General features: G+C 50.9%; 1 protein-coding gene across 2 annotated transcripts in view; it reads right to left on the reverse strand.

Moving 5' to 3' along the window:
- HOMER2 (homer scaffold protein 2) overlaps positions 1-22538 on the reverse strand; it is a 97276-nt gene that overhangs the window by 24795 nt on the left and 49943 nt on the right. For both annotated transcript variants that reach the window (XM_047086710.1, XM_047086709.1), the window contains exons 2-3: positions 20898-21054; positions 5785-5916 (exon numbers count right to left, since the gene is read on the reverse strand). In XM_047086710.1, the coding sequence (XP_046942666.1) occupies positions 5785-5916; positions 20898-21054 (289 nt within the window). The remainder of the gene's footprint in view (positions 1-5784; positions 5917-20897; positions 21055-22538) is intronic.

A 22538-nucleotide genomic window follows, 5' to 3' on the forward strand; every position in this document is an offset into this window, starting at 1 on the left:
GAGCCACCCAGGAGCCCCTTAAAATTAAAACAAATTTTTAGTGTTTATTTATTTTTGAGAGAGAGGGAGACAGAGCACAAGTGGAAGAGGGGCAGAGAGAGAGAGGGAGACACAGAATCCGAAGCAGGCTCCAGGCTCCAAGCTGTCAGCACAGAGCCCGATGCGGGCTGTAAGATCATGACCTGAGCTGAAGTCGGACGCTCAACCGACTGAGCCACCCAGTGCTTCATCATTTTCTGCAGTTTTTAAACTTGCAGTAATAGTTTTTTAAAAGTTAAAATCATCATCTTTTTCATCGTTATCCTGCTAGAAAATGAAAGACTATTATCTTATTTGTGGCTTTTTTGTTTTTTCGGCCTTGGCCAGTGAAGACTCTGTGACAGACACTATTTGCTCCATTCAAAATCCACTTCTTGTTTTCTCTTGGCTTAACAAAATCTCAAATTTGACTGGAGCAGAAAATTTCCAAGGTGAGAGAGAATGAGAACCACTCCGAGCTGGCCATAGTGACCTACTTCTTCTTCTTCTTTTTTTTCCCCCTGTGGGAAGGTGGCCCAGGGACTGACAGTTGGACCCAAGGAGAAGTCTGCAAAGAACCTCACAGGGAAGGTCCTGTAGCACTACCTTCTACCTTCTCCCTCTTACGACGAATGCAGATGTGATGGATAGAGCTTGAGAAGCCATCTTAGCACCATGAGGAAAATGCCAATAAAAGAAACAAACATGCAGAGCTCTCACACTCAATATCGTGGGGCCACTGCATCCTGCTGGCAACTGCTTGCCTTAGGACTTCTCTTCGGTGTGTAAAGAAGAACTCTATTTGTTTCAGCCTTGTGACTAGTTCCCTGTTACTTGCAGCCAAAGGCATTCTCACCAAAACATCAAAAGGATGAATGACTACTATCTCCTACTTTAAAACAACTGCCCTTAAATCAGAAAGGTGGCAGACAGAGCAATGTTCTTACAACTACACAGACTTAAGTGAACATAAGGATACAAATATGAATTACAGATGAAATAATTAAAATGGGTCAAGAGCAAATGTTCTGTGTGTGTGTGTCAGGGTTCAGACGAATCAATCGCAGGGCACAAGCAACCCCACCCTGGGTCACCGCCTTCGTGGCAGGAAGTGGTTCCTTCTGTCTGGGATAAATGACACCAAACTCAGAGCCAAACTCAGAACAGTGACATCTAAGGTCAGATATCAGAAAGAATCTAAACTTTAGCAAGTGGCTCACTTTTACATTTGGGTTTCCTTCCTTTTTGTCTCTTTTCTGAAGCTCCTCCTTTTACCAGAATGTGCAAATCCCTTTTAACGTTCAGTAGGCCGCTATCACGTCCCCTCGGGTGGGTGGACAGCCGAGTCCCAGCTTACCTCTGGGACTACACAGCTGCTATTATTTTTGGAAAGCCTGTCTAAAGAGCAGAAAGTGTCCCTGTAGGACTTTTGGGACCGTGGTGTAAGGTGGCCCTTATAATGGGAACAGTGGAGACCAAGGTTTCTATTTTCCTTCCGGGGGGTAGAGAGAGACGTGCGTAGAAAGTGTTCTGAAATGAAAATAGCCGCGCTGCTGTTCCTTTTTCTAGCCTAGTTATGGGGTTTGATTACAGATTCCTGTCTCAGGACTGTGGGTGGTTGCTCTGTGGAGTCAGAAATACTCGGCCACAGCTGTCCCCTCAGGCCCAAGTTCCTTTCTGCTAGCTAATTGCCACTTGTCGAGACCTCCAGCCGCACTTCATGGTAATTTATCCGTGTGTGGTTAATCGTTCCCTTCACAGGGAAGGGAAAAGTTGGCTTGAAACATTCTGAACAAAGGAGACATCCGAGCGCTTCTCTGATAAGCCTCTGTGGCAAGGGCAGGTCACAGTCACGGAGCCGAGACTCCGCTGCCAGAACAGACCAAGTGACTCGGGAAGACCAGACACTCCTCCTTGACGACAGGGCGTTTTCTTCGGCCTGGGAAGGATGCAAAGTGGCCGAGCGTGGAGGCAGGCATGGCTTGAGGTCCCCCCAGGTCTCGGCGGACAAAGAAGTGAACTTTCACAACTTGTTCTGATTTTTGAGTTCCCCCTTCCTTCGATTCTTTCCGTTAAACTCTCTCCTGTTTATCCTTCCTGGCGACTCTGATTCCTCCAGAGATTGAAGAAGTTGTTCCAGGCAGCTGAGAGGGATTCTGCCTGGGCTTCCAGAAGGCCCGGAGCCTCGGGCGGGGCCAGGGACACACGGCCTCCCGGCCCCGCCAACGCCCTGCCTCCCACAGGAGCTTCCCCGTATCGCTGCGTCCCCAGGGGTCCGAGGGCCCCAGCGGGTGTGGGAAGGGGGCATGGGGGGCAGGGCAGGGGCTGCTCCCAACTCCCCCACCCCGCCTCCTCCGGGCAGCCGTGGTGCCCACCCCAGACAGGGGTTCTGGAATCATTCATTCACCAAACCACGATCATACTTGCTTCCAATTCACAAAAATCCTCTCTGATCCTCACAGCCCCTCTTCTTCCTCGTTTCAGAAAATGGCAGCTCTGTCCATCCGTCCATGTGCCCGCCCTCATCCCAGAGCCCCTGCCTCCCACGTCCACTCACGCAGGTCCTCGCCATCTCCGTTCTGGACCAGAACAACCCCGTCTCCCTCAACACTGGAAAGATCTGCCTGCGGTGCGGATCCGACCACTTTCGTCCTTGGCTTGAAACCCTTCGTAGGCTGCGGTTTCACGTCTGGGCCGGCCTCCACCAGCCCGGCCCACCCCCAAAGCCGCACGCCGCATGACCGGCCCCCGGCACACGCTGTCATGGGGTTGTCCACGCGGGTCCCGTGACGTGGACGATGATGGAAAAGGAAAATCCTCCCTGTGGGCACGAGCTGGAGTGTTTCCTTGTCCGGTGTGCACGGGGCAGGTCGCCTGGAGTCGGGTCTACGCTGAACCCTGGGGAAATGGTGAGGGGCCTCGCTGCCTGGGTAGGGACTTGGAAGAAACAAAGTGGGAAGCTTAGTGACAAGGATTTGGGAACGGCTACATCAGTGGAACCCAGTGAGCCCAGAGGGAACCCAAGTCTGAAAGATTCATATTCTGCATGAATGGCTGCAACTGGCTGAAAGCCTGTGCCCCCCTCAAATTCTTACGTTGAGGTCCTAACCCCCAATGTGATGGATTAGGAGGTGGGGCCACTGAGAGGTGATGAGGTCATGAGGGTGGCTCCCTCATAAAAGGGATTAGTACCCTTATAAGAGACCCCACTGATTGGGGCGCCGGGGTGGCTCAGTTGGTCCAGCGTCTGACTTCAGCTCAGGTCATGATCTTGCGGTTTGTGGGTTCGAGCCCCGTGTTGGGCTCTGTGCTGACAGCTTGGAGCCTGGAGCCTGCTTCCGATGATTCTGTGTCCCTCTCTCGCTCTGCCCCTCCCCCACTCGTGCTCTGTCTGTCTGTCTCTCTCTCAAATAAAAACACTAAAGAAGAAGTTATTAAGAGACCCCATAGAGCTCTCTTGCTCTCTTTGGGCCACGTGAGAGCACAGCAAGAAGTTGCCAGGACACAACCAGAAAGAGGACCTACCCCTGAACCTGACCGTGCCGGCATCCCGATCTCAGACCTCCGGCCTCCAGAGCTCCAAGAAGTCAGCTTCTGTTGCCTGTAAGCCACCCCAACACGTGGCATTTTGCTGTAACAGCCTGAACAGACTATGCTCTTCCAAAGTCCCCACCTTCACACCAGAGAGAATCCTTAAAAACCACACGCCCCACCCTGGTCCTGCAGGCAGCCCAGTGCTCGCCCAAAAGGCTTGCCAACACACTCGCCGGGCACCAGAGAGAGAGGCCCCTCGCGACCTAGATGACCCACACCCCTGCTCTCCAGGGCCGCCCCACCCTCTGACCTGCTGAGCGCCAACTGCCAACAACAGGGATCCACCCCGAGGCCCCAGATCTGCACCGCGCCCTCAGGCCACCGGCCAGCGGCTCGGTGGAAAGCGGATCGCACGGGGGCCCTTCGTCCGGAGCACTCCTCCTCCCTTGACAGATGCCATGGTCTGTCGTCGCTAGGCCAGCCCCGCCGCCCGGAGGCCTCCTGAAGGTCTCCTGTGCCACACAGCACAGCCTGAAACCAGCCAACCCGCTTCTGCGCCGACGAAACGAAGCAGCGTCCGATAACCTTAGGACCGTGGGCCCTCCCGCCTGCTGTGCTGCCTGCGGGAGCACCAGGCTTTCCGGGTGGGAGCACGTGGTGCTTCTCCCCAGAGGCGCAGCACGCGAGTCCGGGGACCAAGGGACATCGCCTCCCACGATGATACCCGATGACCTAGACTCAAGGATTTTCCCTGTGCTTCACAGCCCTGGTGAGCTGGACGTGTTGGGACCCCGGAAAGAATGCTCCTGTGAGCAGGTGGCATAAAAGAGATGCTCAAAGTGCCACCAGGTCATTTTGGGTCTCTTGGGCTTCTTAGGGAGTGGCGTCCATGTAAGGACCTGGGGATACAGAGGGCGTGGGGTGGCCTCCATCGGGGTCGCGTGTCTGGCTGGAGGTAGGATGGCTGGGTCTGTGGGCTGCAGGCCTCCTTAGAGATGTGTGTGTGTGCCTAAGCGTGCACATGCGCGTGCCTAAGTATGCACGTGTGCATGTGCCTAAGTGTGCACATGCGTGTGTACCTAGGTACGCACGTGTGTGCCTGAGTGTGCACGTGCGTGTGCCGAGGTGTGCGTGCGTGTGTCCACAGTACACGCACACACGTTGAACAGAGAAGAGGTACAAATCCGTGGGGTCCTGCGGGGCGGCTTCCTGAAAGCTGTCCCCCACGAACTCAGGAAATCCAAGCATCCCAGTCCATACCAAGTGGCCCTGTCAAGTCCCCCGAACCTGGAATTTTGTAAATGCCTCTGGGAACGGACGGGACCACAGCTCCACGTGCTCAGCGCCTCGCACGGGGTCCGCCCAGCCACAGCTCAATGAATATGCTCACGGCAATGGTCTAGAGAGAAACAACTCCCAGAGCCTAGCCTCCTGAAGCCAGCCTGGCTCCAGCCCTTCCCTTTCAACTCTCCCCCGGGGTTCCCTGAGGCCCTCTGACCTTCCAGTAAGTTCCTGTGTCATGTAAACTAGCCAGTCTCGCTTTCAAGCAATGCGTTCTGAACACGCACACAGGGCTCCTTCCCCATCCTCCAGGGAAGCCCACTTGCTCACACATCCATCAGCGGGTGAGCCTCTCAGAAGTGTGCAGCTTGTTCCCGCAGACCCTGGGGCTCTCCAAGCCTGTGGTCGGTCACGATGTGCTCCTCAACACCTTCTGACTGTCCACAGAGCGTGTCCTGGGCCCCTTGGAGAATCAAACCTAAGCTACGAATCCTTTCCCCAGAAACCGTGAGACAAAACGCGGTGTGACGCTTTAAGGGGCACAGGGCCTCCAGATGAGGAACTGTTTGCTAGTGAGTAGTCAGCAGGACCTCCCTCTCCTTAAGGGCTCCAACCAGGGGGTCATTGATGCTGGTGGCCGCCAGGCGCACGCACTCTGGGCACAAGGCCCGGGGTGACACACGGGGCAGGAACCGCCTGCAGAGCCGCGCACTGGGGCTGGGATCTCAGGCTCTGCAGGAGCAGGTGTCCTGTGAGTTTCCTTCCCCAACAACAGCTTCATTTCCAGGGACCTGGGATTTCTAAAAGGTCATCCATCTGGTTGGGCAGCCCTGCGGGGCCAGCCAGGGTGAAATCAAAGGCTGAAGAGGAATCCTGCTCACCAGCGGGGCCACTCAGCCCCTCAGCACCCAGGGACTGGGTGACAGTGTCCGGACGAGGGGACCTCGTTACCTTTGTCAGCTGCTGCTCCGAGGAGAACCCCAGGCCGAACACCGTGTTGGCTCTGCTGTCCGCCCACTGCCCAAACTTCTGCGACGTCTTGGTGAAGGTCATGTTGGGTGTGATGGTGCTGTTTATAATCACCTGCAGGAGAAAACCCAGGAGGGCAGGAAGTGAAACACAGAATTCGACACCAACGGAACTCCTTACAAAGTCTTCATCTGGCACGGCTGGTGCCTAACGTACGCGTCCCCACTCTGTTCTTTTTGGTCCCGAGTTCCTCCTCTCCTGGCACATTCTGTGCTGAGTCAGATACACAACCATGATAAGGGGTAATTTCAGAGACTTAAAAACAGACCGTCGGTCTAAAATAAGATCGTACAAGTTAGTGGGAGAGAAGTCTGCCCCGAGTGGAGAATAGTTTCCAAAACTGCTGTTTATTTCCTCAAAGCTGCCACGCATCCAACGGCCCTTCGTGGCCAGCCACACCACACACTCTGACGACCAGCGCTGTGCCCCTTTTTAAGCACCCGGAGCCCCAGCGTCCAGCTCCAACAACTTAAAATCTCCATAAGCGATTGGGGCTTGCTGTTTCCCAACAAGAAGGTGAAGGTATACTTAATGGGGGTAATTTGCCGGGGGTTAATTTACAAAGGAAGTAACGATACAGGCATGAGCTGGGTGGAGGGAGGCTGTAGGGAGTGGTGCGGGGGACCTGGTGTTTGATGTCACCCCCTTCTCTGGCTCAAAGGATCAGGGAGGAAGAGGCTACAGACTGAGGAAGACCAGAGTCACGTAGAGCTGGCTGCCTGGAGGAGAGAGGTGACCTTTGGTTGAGAGACATCCCAGGATACGCATGGCTTCCCACAAGAGGGGAGCTGGGGGCACAAATACCCTCGCTTCTCCCCTTGATCTCCTGCCACTGGCCAGACCCAACCAGAAGCCGGAGGCCCCCGGGGACCCATGCTGTGGTCTGCAGATCAGCCTCTGGGAGGCCACAGCAGGGTAGGAAGGGGAGAGAACGAACCTGGAATGATAAACCCAGCACACGCTACATTCATACGTTCATATACTGAGCATTTACTTGTCAGGCATTCTGTTAACCGAATACGAGATGAATGAGTCAAGATTCCTCATCTTCTAGTTGCAGGAAGTCAGGAAGAGGGTGGAGACATGCAAATAAATCATCAAGGAACAACTGAGAAGTGTTAGGAAATAGCAACTAAGGCTCACTCTGGCAGAAATCCTTCGAAGCCCTGAGGCTCTAAGAAACAATCAAGAAAAAGGTCCCTGGAAATAAGGGATTCTTGGGCGTTTGTTAACAGGCAGGAGTGACAAAACTCGCTGCTGACTTCCTCATCAAATAGCTTTTGATGATCTGAGCAGGAAGGGCAGCATGCTGAGTAGGGGCGCACCGCGTTCTGCTGGGGTTCACGTTACTGCCTGTCACGGATAATTGTGTTGTTTACAAACTGGAGGTTTGTGGTTACCCTGCGTCAAGCAAGTCGATGGGCACCATTTTTCCAACATTGTCTGCTCACTTCAGTGTCACGTTTTGATGATTCTTGCAATATTGCAAATGTTTTCAATTATTTAAAACAATTTTCTTTAAATATTTTTGAGAGAGAGAGAGAGGGACAGAGTGTAAGTGGGGGAGGAGCAGAGAGAGGGAGGCACAGAATCCAAAGCAGGCTCCAGGCTCTGAGCTGTCAGCACAGAGCCCGTCGCGGGACTTGAACCTACATACTACAAGATCGTGACCTGAGCTGAAGTCGGACGCTTAACCGACTGAGCATGTCTACTCATTCTCCACTGTATGGTGGGAAATGGGTATGGACACACTGTTAGGGTTCCACATGACGTCATCACCTACAAGAGACAGTTCCCCTCTTCGTCTGCTGGGCAAGCGGGGAGTATAACAAATCCATGTTGCACGCAGGCACGGAACCAGGTCGGGGCCCGGTTGCAGCTCTGGTCAGGCTCAGTCCGCCTCGGCTTCACTTCTGTTTTTAGGGAAGGCCCTCCACGGCTCTCAGCTGTGAGCCTGGCACGTCTTTATATCCTCTTCCCCGAAAGGCTTTGGGAGATCATCCCGTTCGGTCTGAGGTCTTCAGCTTCGTTCCGTAGCCTTCCAGATTTTAACCTTCAAATCTGGCAAACCTTGAAGGGGAAACGGGCCGTGCCGTCCAGGGCTGCTCGTCCCCAGTTCTGTCACTCAGGCTCCCACATCTCTGCCGGTCTGTCTTTTCCCCAGGGGCCAAACACGGACTTTGAGGCTCCAGCTCCTCCCCACACCCTTTAGCGCCCCGGGGGAGGGGGGGATGCAGATGCCAGCGCCAGTCCCTGCTCCCGCTGGAGCTTTCCTGCCTTCGCGGTTCTTCTCCAGACCCCTTGGCAGGCCTCCACTTCTTAGCACCGTAAACACGAGGGAAGTTTTACTCGGCCTTTTGGAAACATCCAGCCTACCTCCAGACCCGCAGAGACTTGCCGTTCAGCCACTGTCTTGTGGGGAGGCCAGCCGTGGGCCTGAAGCCCGCCGGCCTCCGAGGCTGCCCCCCGGGTCCTGTGCGCTGTTCCCCGTTCTGTGTGCTTCCTTCCTCCCCCCAGCAGCCCCGGCCGGCAGCCAGGCCTGGCAAATGCTCCCGACACAGAAAGAGCTGCCACCTGCCACTGACCTCTCCAGTGGTCCTCTCCTCTCCGGAGTATTAGTCCCTCACGTCCATAGTGTTTCTACAGTTCTCTTATGCCTTTAAGTATCTTACCCAGGTTCTGCTCGTGGCCGTCAGAGGAACCACTGCCTGCTAGAGTTTATACACCTTACGCAAAAGTGCAAGTGCAGACGCCGTGGGAAGTTCGCAGGGCTGCAATTCACCACGTGTCTCAGGTGACACATTCTGTTGAGGAAACATGCAGCCTCGCATGGGGCTGCCGTTTATATCGAGAAGCAAAACACAGGGTGCCTGGGTGGCTCTGCCGGTTGAGCGTCCGACTTGGGCTCAGGTGATGATCTCACGGTTGGTGGGTTCAAGCCCCACGTCGGGCTCTGTGCTGACGGCTCAGAGCCTGGAGCCTGCTTCGGATTCTGTGTCTCCCTCTCGCTCTGCCCCTCCCCCACTTGTGCGCGCGCGCGCATGCTCTCTCTCTCTCTCTCAAAAATAAATAAAATATATTAAAAACATTTTTTTCAATATAGTCAAGGAAATGGGAAAATGGACAATGTAGATGAAAAAGGATATCCCCAGGGACTCAGGAGTTTTTAAGTTTATGTATTTATTTTGAGGGGGGAGGGGCATAGAGAGAGAGAGGGAGAGAGAAAATCCCAAGCTGACTCTGCACTGTCACCGCAGAGCCCGACCTGGGGCTTGATCTCATGAACCGTGAGCTCGTGACCCGAGCCGAGATCAAGAGTTGGACGCTTAACCAGCTGAGCCACCCCTGAATTTTGTTTTTAGGACTCAAACAGACATTCCAGACCTAAAAAATTCTAAGTCTAAAATTAACAGTTCAGTGAGTAGGTTTACTGATTGGATACATCAATAGCCAGGATTAGGGAACCGGAAGACCGATTGACAGAAAATATCAAGATTGAAACAGAACCAAGAATCAGGGGGTGCAAAGCTGGTAAGAATGTAAACCATGTTGGAGGCACTCAGGAGGTCTAGTGGACACGTAACCAGAGTCCCAGAAGGCGAGGCGAGAAGACGGAACAGAGCGATATTCATAGAACGGTTGAGAATCAAAAAGAAAAAAAAATTTTTTTGAGTACACAGATTTGAGAAGCTGAATGAATCCCCAAGCAGGAGACAGATTTAGCTCTTAAAGCCAGTTAATCACTGTTTTCTAAGTAATACGTACATTACATTCCTTTTCAGCACTCACTAGTTGTATGACCTTGAACATGTCATTTGATAAACGTGACTTTGTCGAGCCTCAGTTTTCCCATCTGTAAAAGGGGAATTAGATAGAAGACTGTATGAAAAAGTGCCTTAGGATCTGTTACATTCTAAAGAACTACCAGGGGACTTCACCTATGTTATTCCAGCCTGACTCTGGAAGAGCCTGTTTGGGGTGAGCTTCAGAAGTGTGTCCTCTACTCTGCTCAGCCTCTGTCCTCTATCAAGAGGGTTTTGGGGAGGCTGACCTCAAGGTACAGGTTTGCTGTAAAGGAGCAGAAAGATCTAGAATGAATCAGGTTTCCGAATGGGTCTGGTGATGGCTTTGCCCTTCCCAGCATCCTGGTAATTGAGAGGTGACCAGGGTTGGCTTTCTGGGATCACGGGATCCACCCTGATCGAGCAGCCCAGGCACACACCAGCTCTAGGCCTGCTCTGATTCCACCATATCAGTCCCAAGCGGAGCTGTGCCAGACCCCAGCCAACCTCCGAGGCCCCAGAGGCATTCCTTTATACTCGCCCCTGGTTTAGGCCACACTTCCCACTCCCCTCCTCCCCCCCATCGCCGACAGCGTCCGGTGACAGCAGGCAGAGCTCTTGACCAACTGTATCAAATTTGGTTATCTGAAAAATGCTTGATAACGTGTCCGAACTCACATGGGCTTTGGTACCCCAGGAGAGATACCACGTGGATGGGAAGGGAGCCAAGAGTGCAGCGGGGGGCGTCCCTAGTCCACAGACGGGGTAAGAAGGGAGGTCATCACGCACAGAAGGAGAAACGTTGTATAGAAATTCCGAATACAGGTTTTTGAGTCGGACAACCTGAGTTTTACCGCTAGACTGTGCTCCTCACCGGCTCATTTTCTCGTCCTGTGAAATCAAGGTGAGAGCCTAGCCCCAGGCCTCCGTGAGCTGACAGAGGCAATAAACGGTCGTTCTCTTCGTATTAACTTCTAGAGGTTGTTCTGCCAAGCAGGCAAGGTTTATGCGTGAGCTGATGCCTCACTAGAAAACCCAGTAGGCACGTTCACACACACACAGCAATGACACTTCTATTACTAGAGTACCTGTTCAGTGTCCTCTCTTCCCTGCTTTAGCAGATGAAAGAAAAGCGTTCTGAGTTGGCCCTGGAGAATAAACATTTCCTTCATAAGGAAAACCGCTAGTAGGTTCATTCTTTGGAGTATTTGTAGGCACACCTCAGAGATATTTCGGGTTCGGTTCCAGACCACGGCGATAAAGTAAATGTCACAATCAAGTGTGGTAAGCGAGGTTTTCAGTTTCCTAAATGCATATAAAAGTTATGTTTCTACCGTGCTGTAGTCTGTTAGGTGTGCAATAGTATTATGCTTACAAATAGTATGTCATTTTTTAAAATTCTTTTACGTTTATTTATCTTTGAGAAAGAGAGTCAGAGCATGAGTGGGGGAGGGGCAGAGAGGGAGGGAGACACAGAATCCGAAGCAGGCTCCAGGCTCTGAGCTGTCAGCGCAGAGCCCCACGCGGGGCTCGAACCCACAAACTGTAGTGAGATCATGACCTGAGCCGAAGTAGGATGCTCAACCGACTGAGCCACCCAGGCGTCCCCCAAAAGTACACACGTTAATTAAAAAATGCTTTATTGCTAAAAATGCGAACCACTGAGCTTTCAGTGACTTGGAGTCAGTGATCACAGATCACCATCACGAATACAATGACTGAAAATGCTCGCAGGGCACGTGGATGGCTCAGTGGGTTAAGCCTCCGACTCTTGGTTTCAGCTCAGGTCACGATCTCACGGTCTTGTGAGTTTGAGCCCCTCTCATCAGGTTCTGTGTTAACAGTGTAGAGCCTGCTTGGGATTCTCTCTCCCTCCCTCCCTCTCTCCCTACCCCTCCCAAACTCTCGCTGTCTCTGCTTCCCTCTCAAAACAAACAAACAAACAAACTCAAAAAAAAGAAAATGTTTGGGGTGCTTGGGTGGCTCAGTTGGTTAACCGTCAGACTTCGGCTCAGGTCATGATCTCATGGTTTGTGGGTTCAAGACCCACATCGGGCTCTGTGCTGACAGCTCAGAGCCTGGAGCCTGCTTCAGATTCTGTGTCTGCCTCTCCCTCTGCCCTTACCCCACTTGTGCGTGGGCACGTGCTCTCTCTCAAAAAGGAAAAAAAAAAAAAAGAACTTTCCAGATTCAGAAGAGAGGAAGAAATGGGAAGCAAAGCTATCATTGACTTCCACGTTACCCATTATGCTGCCACAGCTCCCCGGAGGTAGCTGGTCTGACCCACCTCCGGGCCATACTGCTGAGTCCATCTGTAACCAGTGAGACAAGTGGCTGGCTGTGCTCCCAGGACACCCAGCGCGAGAGTCAGTGGGAGCAATCACATTGTCAAACACGATCAAGCCCACAGCCTGCTTCCTTCATTTTCCACCAACACGGGAGCCTCATTCTGTGCTGTACGTGGGGCAGCCCAGCAAGACTAGTCTCCCGGGAAGACACGCCTCGTGCGTGTACTCCTCTGGGCCCCCAGGTCACGTCTGGCCACGTGGTGTCGTACCTGGAATTCACCTTAATGCTTCTGCTTCTCTCGAGGCTCCTTCACCCTCCTCAGCCTGCACGAGGGAGCACAGGAAGGGGACGCCCGTGAAAAGCCCATCACTCTGCTCGGGTCTGCGGTGGGAGTGCCCTGCGCAGCTGTGGGGTAGGAGGGACGCCCTGGGGTGCAGGGAGGACCCAGTCCCCAAGGGAGGCTCAGCTCTGGGCTGACGAATGGACCCCTCTCTCGTGAGCCTGGAGACAATGAGGTAGGGTGAGTCTCACAGCCAGAAGTTTAAACTCCATTTCACTAGTAATATGGAAACTGCATGCCCATTACCAGTATCTACTCACCAAACCCAAAATATGTCTGATGATACCAAGGGTGGGGCAAGGGCATGGGGCAATGGGGGCTCTCACAGACTGCCAAAGTCACTTTGAAAAACAGTGTGGCTTTCTCTCTCAAGTTAAGAATGCACCTTCTCAGCGCACCTGCCTGAGTGCCTGACTCTTGGTTTCGGCTCAGGTCACGATCTCACAGGTGGTGAGATCTGATGTGTTTGCTGAACAGCACAGAGCCTGCTTGGGATTTTCTCTCTCCCTCTCCCTCTGCTTCTCTCTCAAAATAAAATGAATAAACTTTTAAAATATATTTTAAAAATAAGTAAATACGTAAAGAAGAATGCACATTCTCTTTCACTCAGTCACTGCACCACTAAAGACACCCATGAAAGAAATCTTTGCACAGGTCTAGCAGGAGAAATAAACAAGAATGTTCTCAGTACCAGTTCTGCAAAAACAAATGTTCACTGCCAGCAGAACACATAAACTCCTATATTCCTACAACGAAATATATCCCACGGTCAAAATGAACCAAGGCTGCAGGCATCAACAAGGACGAATCACAAAAACAATGCTGGAAGGTGATCGAAGGTACAAACTTCCTGCTGTAAGATACATAAATACTAGGGATAGAAGGTACAACATGATGACCACAGCTAACACTGCTGAATGATATATGGGGTAGCCATCAAGAGTGTAGATCCTGGGGCACCTGGGTGGCTCAGTAGGTTAAGTGCCAGACTTCGGTTCAGGTCATGATCTCACAGTTCATGGGTTCGAGCCCTGCATTGGGCTCTGTGCTGACAGGTCGGAGCCTGGAGCCTGCTTCGGATTCTGTGTCTCCCTCTCTCTCTGTTCCTTCCCCGCTCACACTCTCTGTCCCTTTCTCAAAAATAAATAAACATTAAAAAAAGAGAGAGACAGAGAGTAGATCCTAAGAGCTCTCATCACAAGGAGAAACCTTTCAAGGTGCCTGGGAGGCTCAGTCTGTTAAGTGTCCAACTCTTGGTTTCAGCTCAGGTCATGATCTCGTGGTTTGTGGGTTTGAGCCCTGTATCGGGCTCTGTGCTAACAGTGCAGAGCCTGCTTGGGATGCTCTCTCTCCCTCTCTTTCTCAAAATAAATAATCTTAAAAAAAAATTAAAAAGGAAAAAAAACAAGGAGAAACTTTTTATTGTATCTATATGAGATCAATGTAGCTAAACCTACTGTGGAAATCATTTCACGATATATGTAAATCAGGGGCACCTGGCTGGCTCAGTGGGAGAAGCATGCAACTCGATCTCAGGGTCATGAGTTCAAGCCCCATGTTGGGTGTAGAGATTAAATAAAATTAAAAATATATATATATGTATGGGGCACCTAGTGGCTCAGTCGGTTAAGAGTCTGACTCTTGATTTTGGCTCAGGTCATGATCTCACGGTTTGTGAGATCGAGCCCCACATCGGACTCTGCACTGACAGCACAGAGCCTGCTTGGGATTCTTTCCCCCCCTTCTCTGCCCCTCACCTGCTTGTGTGTGCTCTCTCTCAAAATATAAAAATAAACATTAAAAAAAATACATATATATTTGTAAATCAAACCACTATGCTGTATGCCTTAGACTTACACAGTGATAGTGTGTCAGATATGTCCCAATTAAATTGGGCAAAAAAACCCCAACGCTAAGCAAAATAATAAAAAGGAAGTCACACAAGGAGATACACAGTATGGGTCACCAGTAGGATATTTATATAAAGGTCAAAAACAGAAAAAACTAATATATTATTTAGGGCAAGGATCAAAAAAATATATAGCCCGCAGGCCAAATCCAGCCCATAATCTATTTGTGTAAATAAAGTTTTATTGGCACACAGCCACGCCCATTCATTTACATACTGGGCTGCGGTGGTTTTCTCGCCACAAGAGAAGTTGAATAGCTAGACAGAGACTATACAGTTCATTAAAAAAGTTACTACAAGGCCCTTTAGAGTAAAATTTTGCCAACCTCTGGTTTAGGGATAGACACAGGGGGCAAAACCATAAAGAAAATTAAGAGATCGCTTAATGCAAATTTCAAGAGAGTGGTAACCTTCTGAAAGGCATATAATTAGGGATAAGCCCATAAAGGGACTTCTGAAGGAGCAGTAAAATCCTAAGTTCCTCAACCAGGCGGCTGGGTATGAGAGTGTTGGCTCTATCCTCAGACATTAAACGGTACCAATAAACAGTTATAACAAAGTTGGGGGCGCCTGGGGGGGCTCAGTCAGTTCAATGTCTGACTTTGGCTCAGGTCATGATCCCCCGGTTCGTGGGTTTGAACGCCGTATCGGGCTCTGTGCCGACAGCTGGGAGCCTGGAACCTGCTTCGGATTCTGTGTTTCCCTCTCTCCCTGCCCCTCCCCCGCTCATGCTCTGTCTCTCAAAAATAAACAAACATTAAAAAAAAATTAAACTTGTCAGAGAGGCAAATCTTCACTGTGAGCAGAAGCTTCTCGAATGGGGAGGTGGAGCCCTACGCTCAGGGACACTGAGGAATTGTGCTGGGGACAAAGGAAGGGGCTGGGCCTGTGGGTTCCGGCCTCAGGGGAGAGGGGGGCTTAGCAGACTGTGGGGTTACCGGAGTGGGGTGTGTCCCCAGCAGGAGGGGACAAAAGAACAAGAGGCCCCGGTGGCACCAAGAGGAGCAGGGGAAGGACGCAGGAGGCAGTGGGGACAATCCAGAGGGAACAAGAGAATGAGGTCCTGGGCGGTGGGAAGGAGGGTACCCCATGGGTGGTAAATGCAGCAGCAGAAGTCAGCAGTGCCTCCGTGAGGGGCGGAGGGTTGTCTGGGGGGAGAAGGTGAAGTCCAGAAGGATACTTTATATAAAGCATCTTGGGGAGTAGGCTTTAATGTGAGCTCCTGTCTCCTGCGCCCACCCCCTTCCTCTTTAGAGAGTTATCACTGGAACTTGCGCAGAGAAAAATAAAAAAGACTCCGTGGTAACAGACCCAGCTCCTGCGGGTCGCTGGAACCACGTTTTTGGAGAAGGCACGAATGTGTCCACCGCCCCCAACCCCCGGCCTGCGGCCTTGCTCTGGATTTCAGAGGATGCTGTTGTGGCACAAAATCGCAGACATCCCTGGATTCCTCTCCATTGAGAGTTGTCTCCAAATCCAGGGTGTTGGAAGCTGGAAGAACCCGCAAATTTTCTACAAGAGGCTGGGACCGAGTTACAGCAACTGACAGACATGTTGCCTGCTTCCAGAGTAGGGATTAATAGATGCTTTTTCTCTTTTCTTTTCAACCCCAATCAGGGAAGAAAAGAAACCAACGTTCATTGAAAACCTACTGTGTGCCGAGACCCTTCCATATGTCAGCTCCTTTAACAGAAGGTGATCGGATCCGAAAGAGGAAACTATAATGACGGGGGAGGAGGGGACCTGGCTGTGTTCTTGAAAGCAGTTTCGCATTCCCAGGAGAAAGTACCAGCGAGTCAGGGCTTCAGATGCTGACATCCTCCGAAATTTCATGGTTAGGCAGTCCTCACTATGCAGCGGACGCTGCTAAGTACTTGCAGAATGGATGACCTCCGAGGTCTCTTCTGACACAGGTTTTTGTGATCCTGTAAATAACAGAGCCAAGGGCAGCAGAGCCATCCAGAGCACCTGAGAGAAGCACCTGTTCCGGGCAAGTGCCGCCCACAGGCGAGGCGACACCTCACAAGGGGGCGGTGCTGAGCTCGGTCGGGAAAGAGGGCCAGTGGCACAATGAAATCCAGCGCCCTTGTGGCTCTGGGAACGGAGTTCCCGCATAACGGAGGTGGCTGTTCTGCCCCCAAACTCCCCGCAAATCGTCCCACTGTTGGTGTGCAGCTGGTGGCCATGGAATGGCTCAGGCCGCCACTCTGGGTGCCCTCGCTCCTACCTGTCTGTCCACGCACAGGTGACACTGAGGTGCGGGTCCTGGGTCCCTCTCGGCACACGTGCCCCAGAGCCAGAGGGGATGCGGCCAGGCCCGGCCTTGTCACCCACTGACTATCCCACCCACCTTGTGGTGCGGCCCGGTCCGGCTTGGCCCCGGGACCCCAACGATGAGCCAGGCCTGCTCCCCGGTCCCCAGATAGAGCGTGGCACCCTGGCGGCCCACACACAGAAAAGGACCCGTGTGACCCCCCCAGAATCGAGCAACGCCGAGATGATGCACCAGACTCCGGCCCAGCCGTGCCTTTGGAAATGGGTGGGGCTGACACGCAAAGCCTTTTCCCTGAGAAGAAGAAAGGGCCTACTGTTTCCGGAAGAATGAAGAACGGGTCTGAATACAGGTTTTTCCTGGGATGAACAGCACCAACTGCTCTCAGGGGAAGGAGAGGCCTTCCAAATCCTTCCCCAAATGGATCACGACAAAAGCCTGGATGGGACCCAGCACTTGCCGTGTCCTGGTGTGGAATGGCAGCCACCACCTTCCCTTAATGGGGGGCCTGTGCGCTGCGGGCCGGCCGCGGTTCACTCGGACGCTGAGTCTGCCGTGGCCTCTGCTCACAGCGACCTCAAGTCCCTTCCACACCTGCATGTCTATTCCATGGTTTGGGAGGGACTGCTGGCTGACAAGTACCAATAAGAGGCTCAAGGCTGTGGACCCGATTGGCCAGGCCAACAGACAGAGGCAGGACCCAGGTCCTAGACCTGCCCGAGGTCTGAGGTGCAATTACCCAAGCACCAAGACTCAGCCCCAAAGTCTAAAAACATCTGACCGATCGGCCACCTTGGTTTGGATCAACATTTAGGATGAAAGGCCTAAAACAAAGCAGTGACTGCTATCTGTGTCCTATGTCCCAGTTCTCACGGCAGGAAACTTGCCTCCCCCCCACCCCCACCTCTTCCCTGAGCGCTAATCACAGTAATTAAATGACTAAGGTCCCTACATGCCCTGGTAGGACGTAGTACCCTGGGCCTCCTGCTCCCTCACAGGACACCCCCTTTTGCAGGACAGGCCCTGTCACGGTTCTCGTGCCGCAGGGGTAAAGTGGGAGCCCTGGGTGGGCTCTACGAACACCAGGAGGCCAGGCACCATAGGAGGGGTGGCCCAAGATCCTCGGGCTCCGTCTCTGAATTCCGGCAGTGTCCCATGGCCCAGGTTTCCAATTCCCACTCTGTAAGGGACCCCGTAACTTGACAGGTCCCCGGCACCGAGCCTGAATTGGCTCCACTCTGCAGCCAGGGTGTCGGCCCCCCTGCACCCATGTGATTCCTCACACACCACTGGCACGTCCAGCTCACTCCCCACCACACCGTCCTGGCCCTTCAGGAGCCGCAGAGCTGTCTGATACAGTGGTTGACACTTTGACAAATTACTGAAAGCCCAGCGAATAGGACTAAAGCACTTTCTCTAAGAAAAGTGGTTTTATCTGTATTTATGCCCAGTATATCCTTGGATAACAGCTGACAGAAGGGTAAGCCCAGCTCAAGGACAGCAGATGAAGTGACAGCGTCTACAGATAAAATAAAGTGGGTCAGCTTGACTGGCCACCCCTATCAGAGAATCCTGGCAAGAATCAAGTGGATTCCAGCTCAAAAGCATACAGAATCGGGGCGCCAACTCTGGCTCTGGTCACGATCTCACGGTTCATGGGTTCAAGTGCCGTGTCGGGCTCTGTGCGGACAGCTCAGAGCCTGGAACCTGCTTCAGATTCTGTGTCTCCCTCTCTCTCTGCCCTTCATCTGCTTGCACTCTGTCTCTTTCTCTCTCTCTCTCAAAAATAAATAAACATTAAAAACAATTTCGGGGCACCTGGGTGGCTCAGGTCATGATCTCACAGTTCATCGGTTCGAGCCCCACATCAGGCCCTACGCTGACAGCACAGAGCCTGCCTCTGAGCCTCTGTCTCCCTCTCTCTCTGCCCCTCCCCCACCTTCACCCAAGGAAACAAAACCACTAATTCAAAAAGACGCACTCCCATGTTTACTGAGTGTGATTTACCACAGCCAAAAGCACGGAGGCAGCCCAAGTGCGCATCCACAGACGAATGGGTAAGGATGCGGTGCATGTACACGATGGAATGTCACTCAGGCGTAAAAAAAGGAACGAGGTCTTGCCATTTGTGACAACATGATTGGATCTAGAGAGTACGGTGCGAAGTGAAATAAGTCAGAGGGAGAAACGCAAATACTGTATGATCTCACTTACATGTGGAATGTGAAAAAACAAATGAACAGAAAACAGAGAACAAACTCATGGTTGTCAGAGGAGAGGCAGGTGTGGGGAGGTGGACGAAATGCATAAGGGCAAGCAGGAGGCCCAACCTTCCGGTTAGAAAATAAATAAGGCATGCGGATGAAAAGTGCAGCACAGGGAACAGTCAATAATACTGTAAAAACGTTGTTTGGTGACAGGTGGTGACACTTCTGCTGAGCACGAAGTAACGCGTGGAGTCAGTGAGCCAGTATGTCATGTACCTGAAACTCACACAACATCGTATGTTGATTACACTTCAGTTAAAAGAAAAAGACGGTCTCAGGACAAGTTGTGGCCATAAAACAAAACAGTAGGCATAAACGTGAGGTACTTCAAAGGCAGATTCTTTTGACCAACTAAAAAGGGAATGAGTTTCTACTTTTTTTCTTTTCTTTTTTTAGCCCAAATGATTGGGAATGAAAATGGAGAGGTGGTTTAGAGGGCAAATAGGGGAATTCAGCTTCAGATACACTGACTTTCTTTTTTTTAATAAGTGACTTTATTTATTTAAAATTTTTAAGTCAACTCTACGTCCAACGTGGGGCTTGAACTCATGACCCCAAGAGCAAAACTTGCACACTCTAGGGGCGCCTGGGTGGCTCAGTTGGTTGAGGGTTTGACTTCGGCTCAGGTCATGATCTCACAGTTCATGAGTTCGAGCCCCGTGTCGGGCTCTGTGCTGACAGCTCGAAGCCTGGAGCCTCCCTTGGATTCTGTGTCTCCCTCTCTCTTTGCCCTTCCCCTGCTCATGCTCTGTCCCTCTCTCTCTCTCTCTCTCTCTCAAAAATAAATAAACATTAAAAAAAAAAGAGAGTTGCACACTTTACTGACTGAGCCAGCCAGGCGCCCAGACAGACTGAATTTCTGGTGCAGCAGATAATGTAAATTGTAAAACTGTCCAGTGGGATGAACAGAGATTAAAAACAAACAAAAAAAAATCACAAAGCATCAAATCTACTTTTTTTGTTAACTTGGTGATACTGCTGACATGCCTTCTTTATCCTGCTCCCATAGCAATGTGGCCAAAATATCCTGGAAGACAGCAGAATAATACAAGCATCCAGAAAAAAAATGTATTTCAAGAAATACTACAAAATCTTATAATAAAATTCGACTTCTGGGAATAACACCATCAAAACCAGACTAGATATAACACCCAGTGCTGGTAAGGGTGTAACACGCGGGCATTCTCGTGCGTGCTGTAAGAAGGGACTCTTCAGAAAGAATTTGGTCACGTCCATCATAAGCCATAGTTAATATCTCGGCCTATAATATTACTTTTGGGAATCCATCCTAAGGAAATATCCACAAGAAAGCACTAGGTATGTGCTGAATGAGTGAGAGTATTTGTTGCATAAAGATGCTCATTAGGGGCGCCTGGGTGGCTCAGTTCGTTAAGCATCTGACTCCGGCTCAGGTCATGATCTCACGGCTTGTGAGTTCAAGCCCCATGTCAGGCTCTGTGCTGACAGCTTGGAGCCTGGAACCTGCTTCGGATTCTGTGTTTTCCTCTCTCTTTGTTCTTCCCCTGCTCACACTCTGTGTCTCTCTCTCTCAAAAATAAATAAACATTAACAAAATTAAAAAAAAAAGAAGATGCTCATTATCTGTAACAGTAAAAAACTGGAAGCTACTTACATATGCAACCAGAAGGGGAGAGATTGAGAACATTACGGGACCTCAGTGGAGCCATTACACAGGCATTAAAACACCAGTTACAAAGCCAATGTGGTAACAGGGAAATCTTTTTTTTTTCTTTTTTCACTTACCATAATTTTAAATGAAAAAAAAAAAAGCAGGCTGTGTGACTATACCAACGTTGTGATTTTTTTTTTTTTTAACGTTTATTTATTTTTGGGACAGAGAGAGACAGAGCATGAACGGGGGAGGGGCAGAGAGAGAGGGAGACACAGAATCGGAAACAGGCTCCAGGCTCCGAGCCATCAGCCCAGAGCCCGACGCGGGGCTCGAACTCACGGACCGCGAGATCGTGACCTGGCTGAAGCCGGACGCTTAACCGACTGCGCCACCCAGGCGCCCCACCAACGTTGTGATTTTAACAGCAGCGTTTGCGTTAAGCATTAGGATCCGGTGCACCCTTTCCCCTCCGCTCTCAAACCTATCTGCTTTTGATGAGAAGGAAGGAATGGAGGGTGTTAAAATCAGCCTCTGGGGTGGTACCTTGGCTCCATCCACGCTGATGATGCGATAGCTGTTCCTGGTGACATCGTAGAAGTAGGAAACGGTGACCGCCTGCTTGCTTGCAGGCACCCAGTTCTTCTTGGTGCTGGGGTCGATCTGGAAGACGTGCGCCCGCGTGGTGAAGATAGGCTGTTCTCTGCGAGAGGAGAGAAGCGCGCGTGAGTTGAGGGAAGACGGCTTCGTGTATCGCTAGTGACTGCTGGCCCCCCCCCCCCGTGGCCCCCAGAGATTTTCATAGCTTACTGGCAAAGATACATATGCATGAAGACAATGAAAATAAGAGGAAAAAGAGACCCCGGCAGAGGAGGCACTGAAACCCGGCACACTGAGGCTTCAGGGCGACTGTCCTAACGAACAATTTGCCTTAAATGCCACTCCTAGTCCAGTGTTTTGCATCCTGCCGCAGGCCGGCTCTTTTCCTGACAGCCTGTTGTCCTCTTGGGGATTTTGCGACACATTTATTTTGGAGGATTCTGCCACCATTTTAGCATTCTGTAATCCACTTTGCAGCTTGGTTGTTATATTTCTAGTGAGTACTTCTCAAATCCGCAGCATTTTATGAATGATGGCTTCATTCGTAATGGACTGAGCTTTCAAGTTTTGTTTCCAACTTATAAACCTTTTTGAGTTTTAAAGTCATGAAACCCAGCTCTTTTGCTATTCTTGCCTCCGTATCACTGTTGTTGCTTTTTCCCTCTGCACGTCTGTAAATTTTTAATGTGATTCTTTGCATGTTTTTTTTTAATCTTTATTTATTTTTGAGAGAGAGACAAAGGCAGAGCGTGAGTGGGAGAGGGGCAGAGAGAGAGAGAGAGACACAGAATCTGAAGCAGGCTCCAGGCTCTGAGCTGTCGGCACAGAGCCCGACGCGGGGCTTGAACCCACGCACTGCGAGATCATGACCTGAGTCAAAGTCGGATGCCCAACAGACTGAGCCACCCAAGCGCCCCTAATGTGATTATTAACCAAATGAGCACACTATCCAGGTTTCTTTCTGACAAGTGGGGAATTAATTCGATCTTGACAATAAGCATCAAGAAATAAGGCAGATGGATAAAAACCATAATGTATTATACTGCAATTCATATTTTAAGGTATCTGCCTCACAAAGTAAGGTAAAAATCAAACACAGCCTCATTGCAGAATATACCTAATTTTAAAGAAACAGTCTTCAGGGAAACTGGCTCAAAAATCCTTAAGGTGTTCAGGGGCGCCTGGGTGGCTGAGTCGATTGAGCATCTGACTCTTAATTTGGCTCACGGTTCAAACCCATGGGGTTGGGGTTCTCTCTCTCCTCTCTCTCTCTCTCTGCCCCTCCTCTGCTCATGTATGCACACATGCTTTTCCTCTCTCAAAATAAATAAACTTAAAAAAAATCCTTTAAGTGTTTAAAATAAGATGGGGGAAAAAGCCAGCAGGATGTAAAGATAGCCCCATCATTCATAAAATGCTGCAAGTGTAATAAGCATTTACTAGAGATAAAAACAAAACCAAAAGGTAACTTAGGACGAGTTTTCAAAATCCCAACAATGCCAAAAGAGACGACATAAAACAGTAGGACGTGACAAATGGGTAAAAAAAAAAAAAAAAAAAAAAATCAAAAGGAGAAAGTGAATTTTA

Source organism: Lynx rufus, unplaced genomic scaffold, assembly GCF_022079265.1.
Source record: "Lynx rufus isolate CCGP_SWC_20201006 ecotype Redwood Valley unplaced genomic scaffold, mLynRuf1.p SCAF_21, whole genome shotgun sequence".
NCBI classification, from domain to species: Eukaryota; Metazoa; Chordata; class Mammalia; order Carnivora; family Felidae; genus Lynx; species Lynx rufus.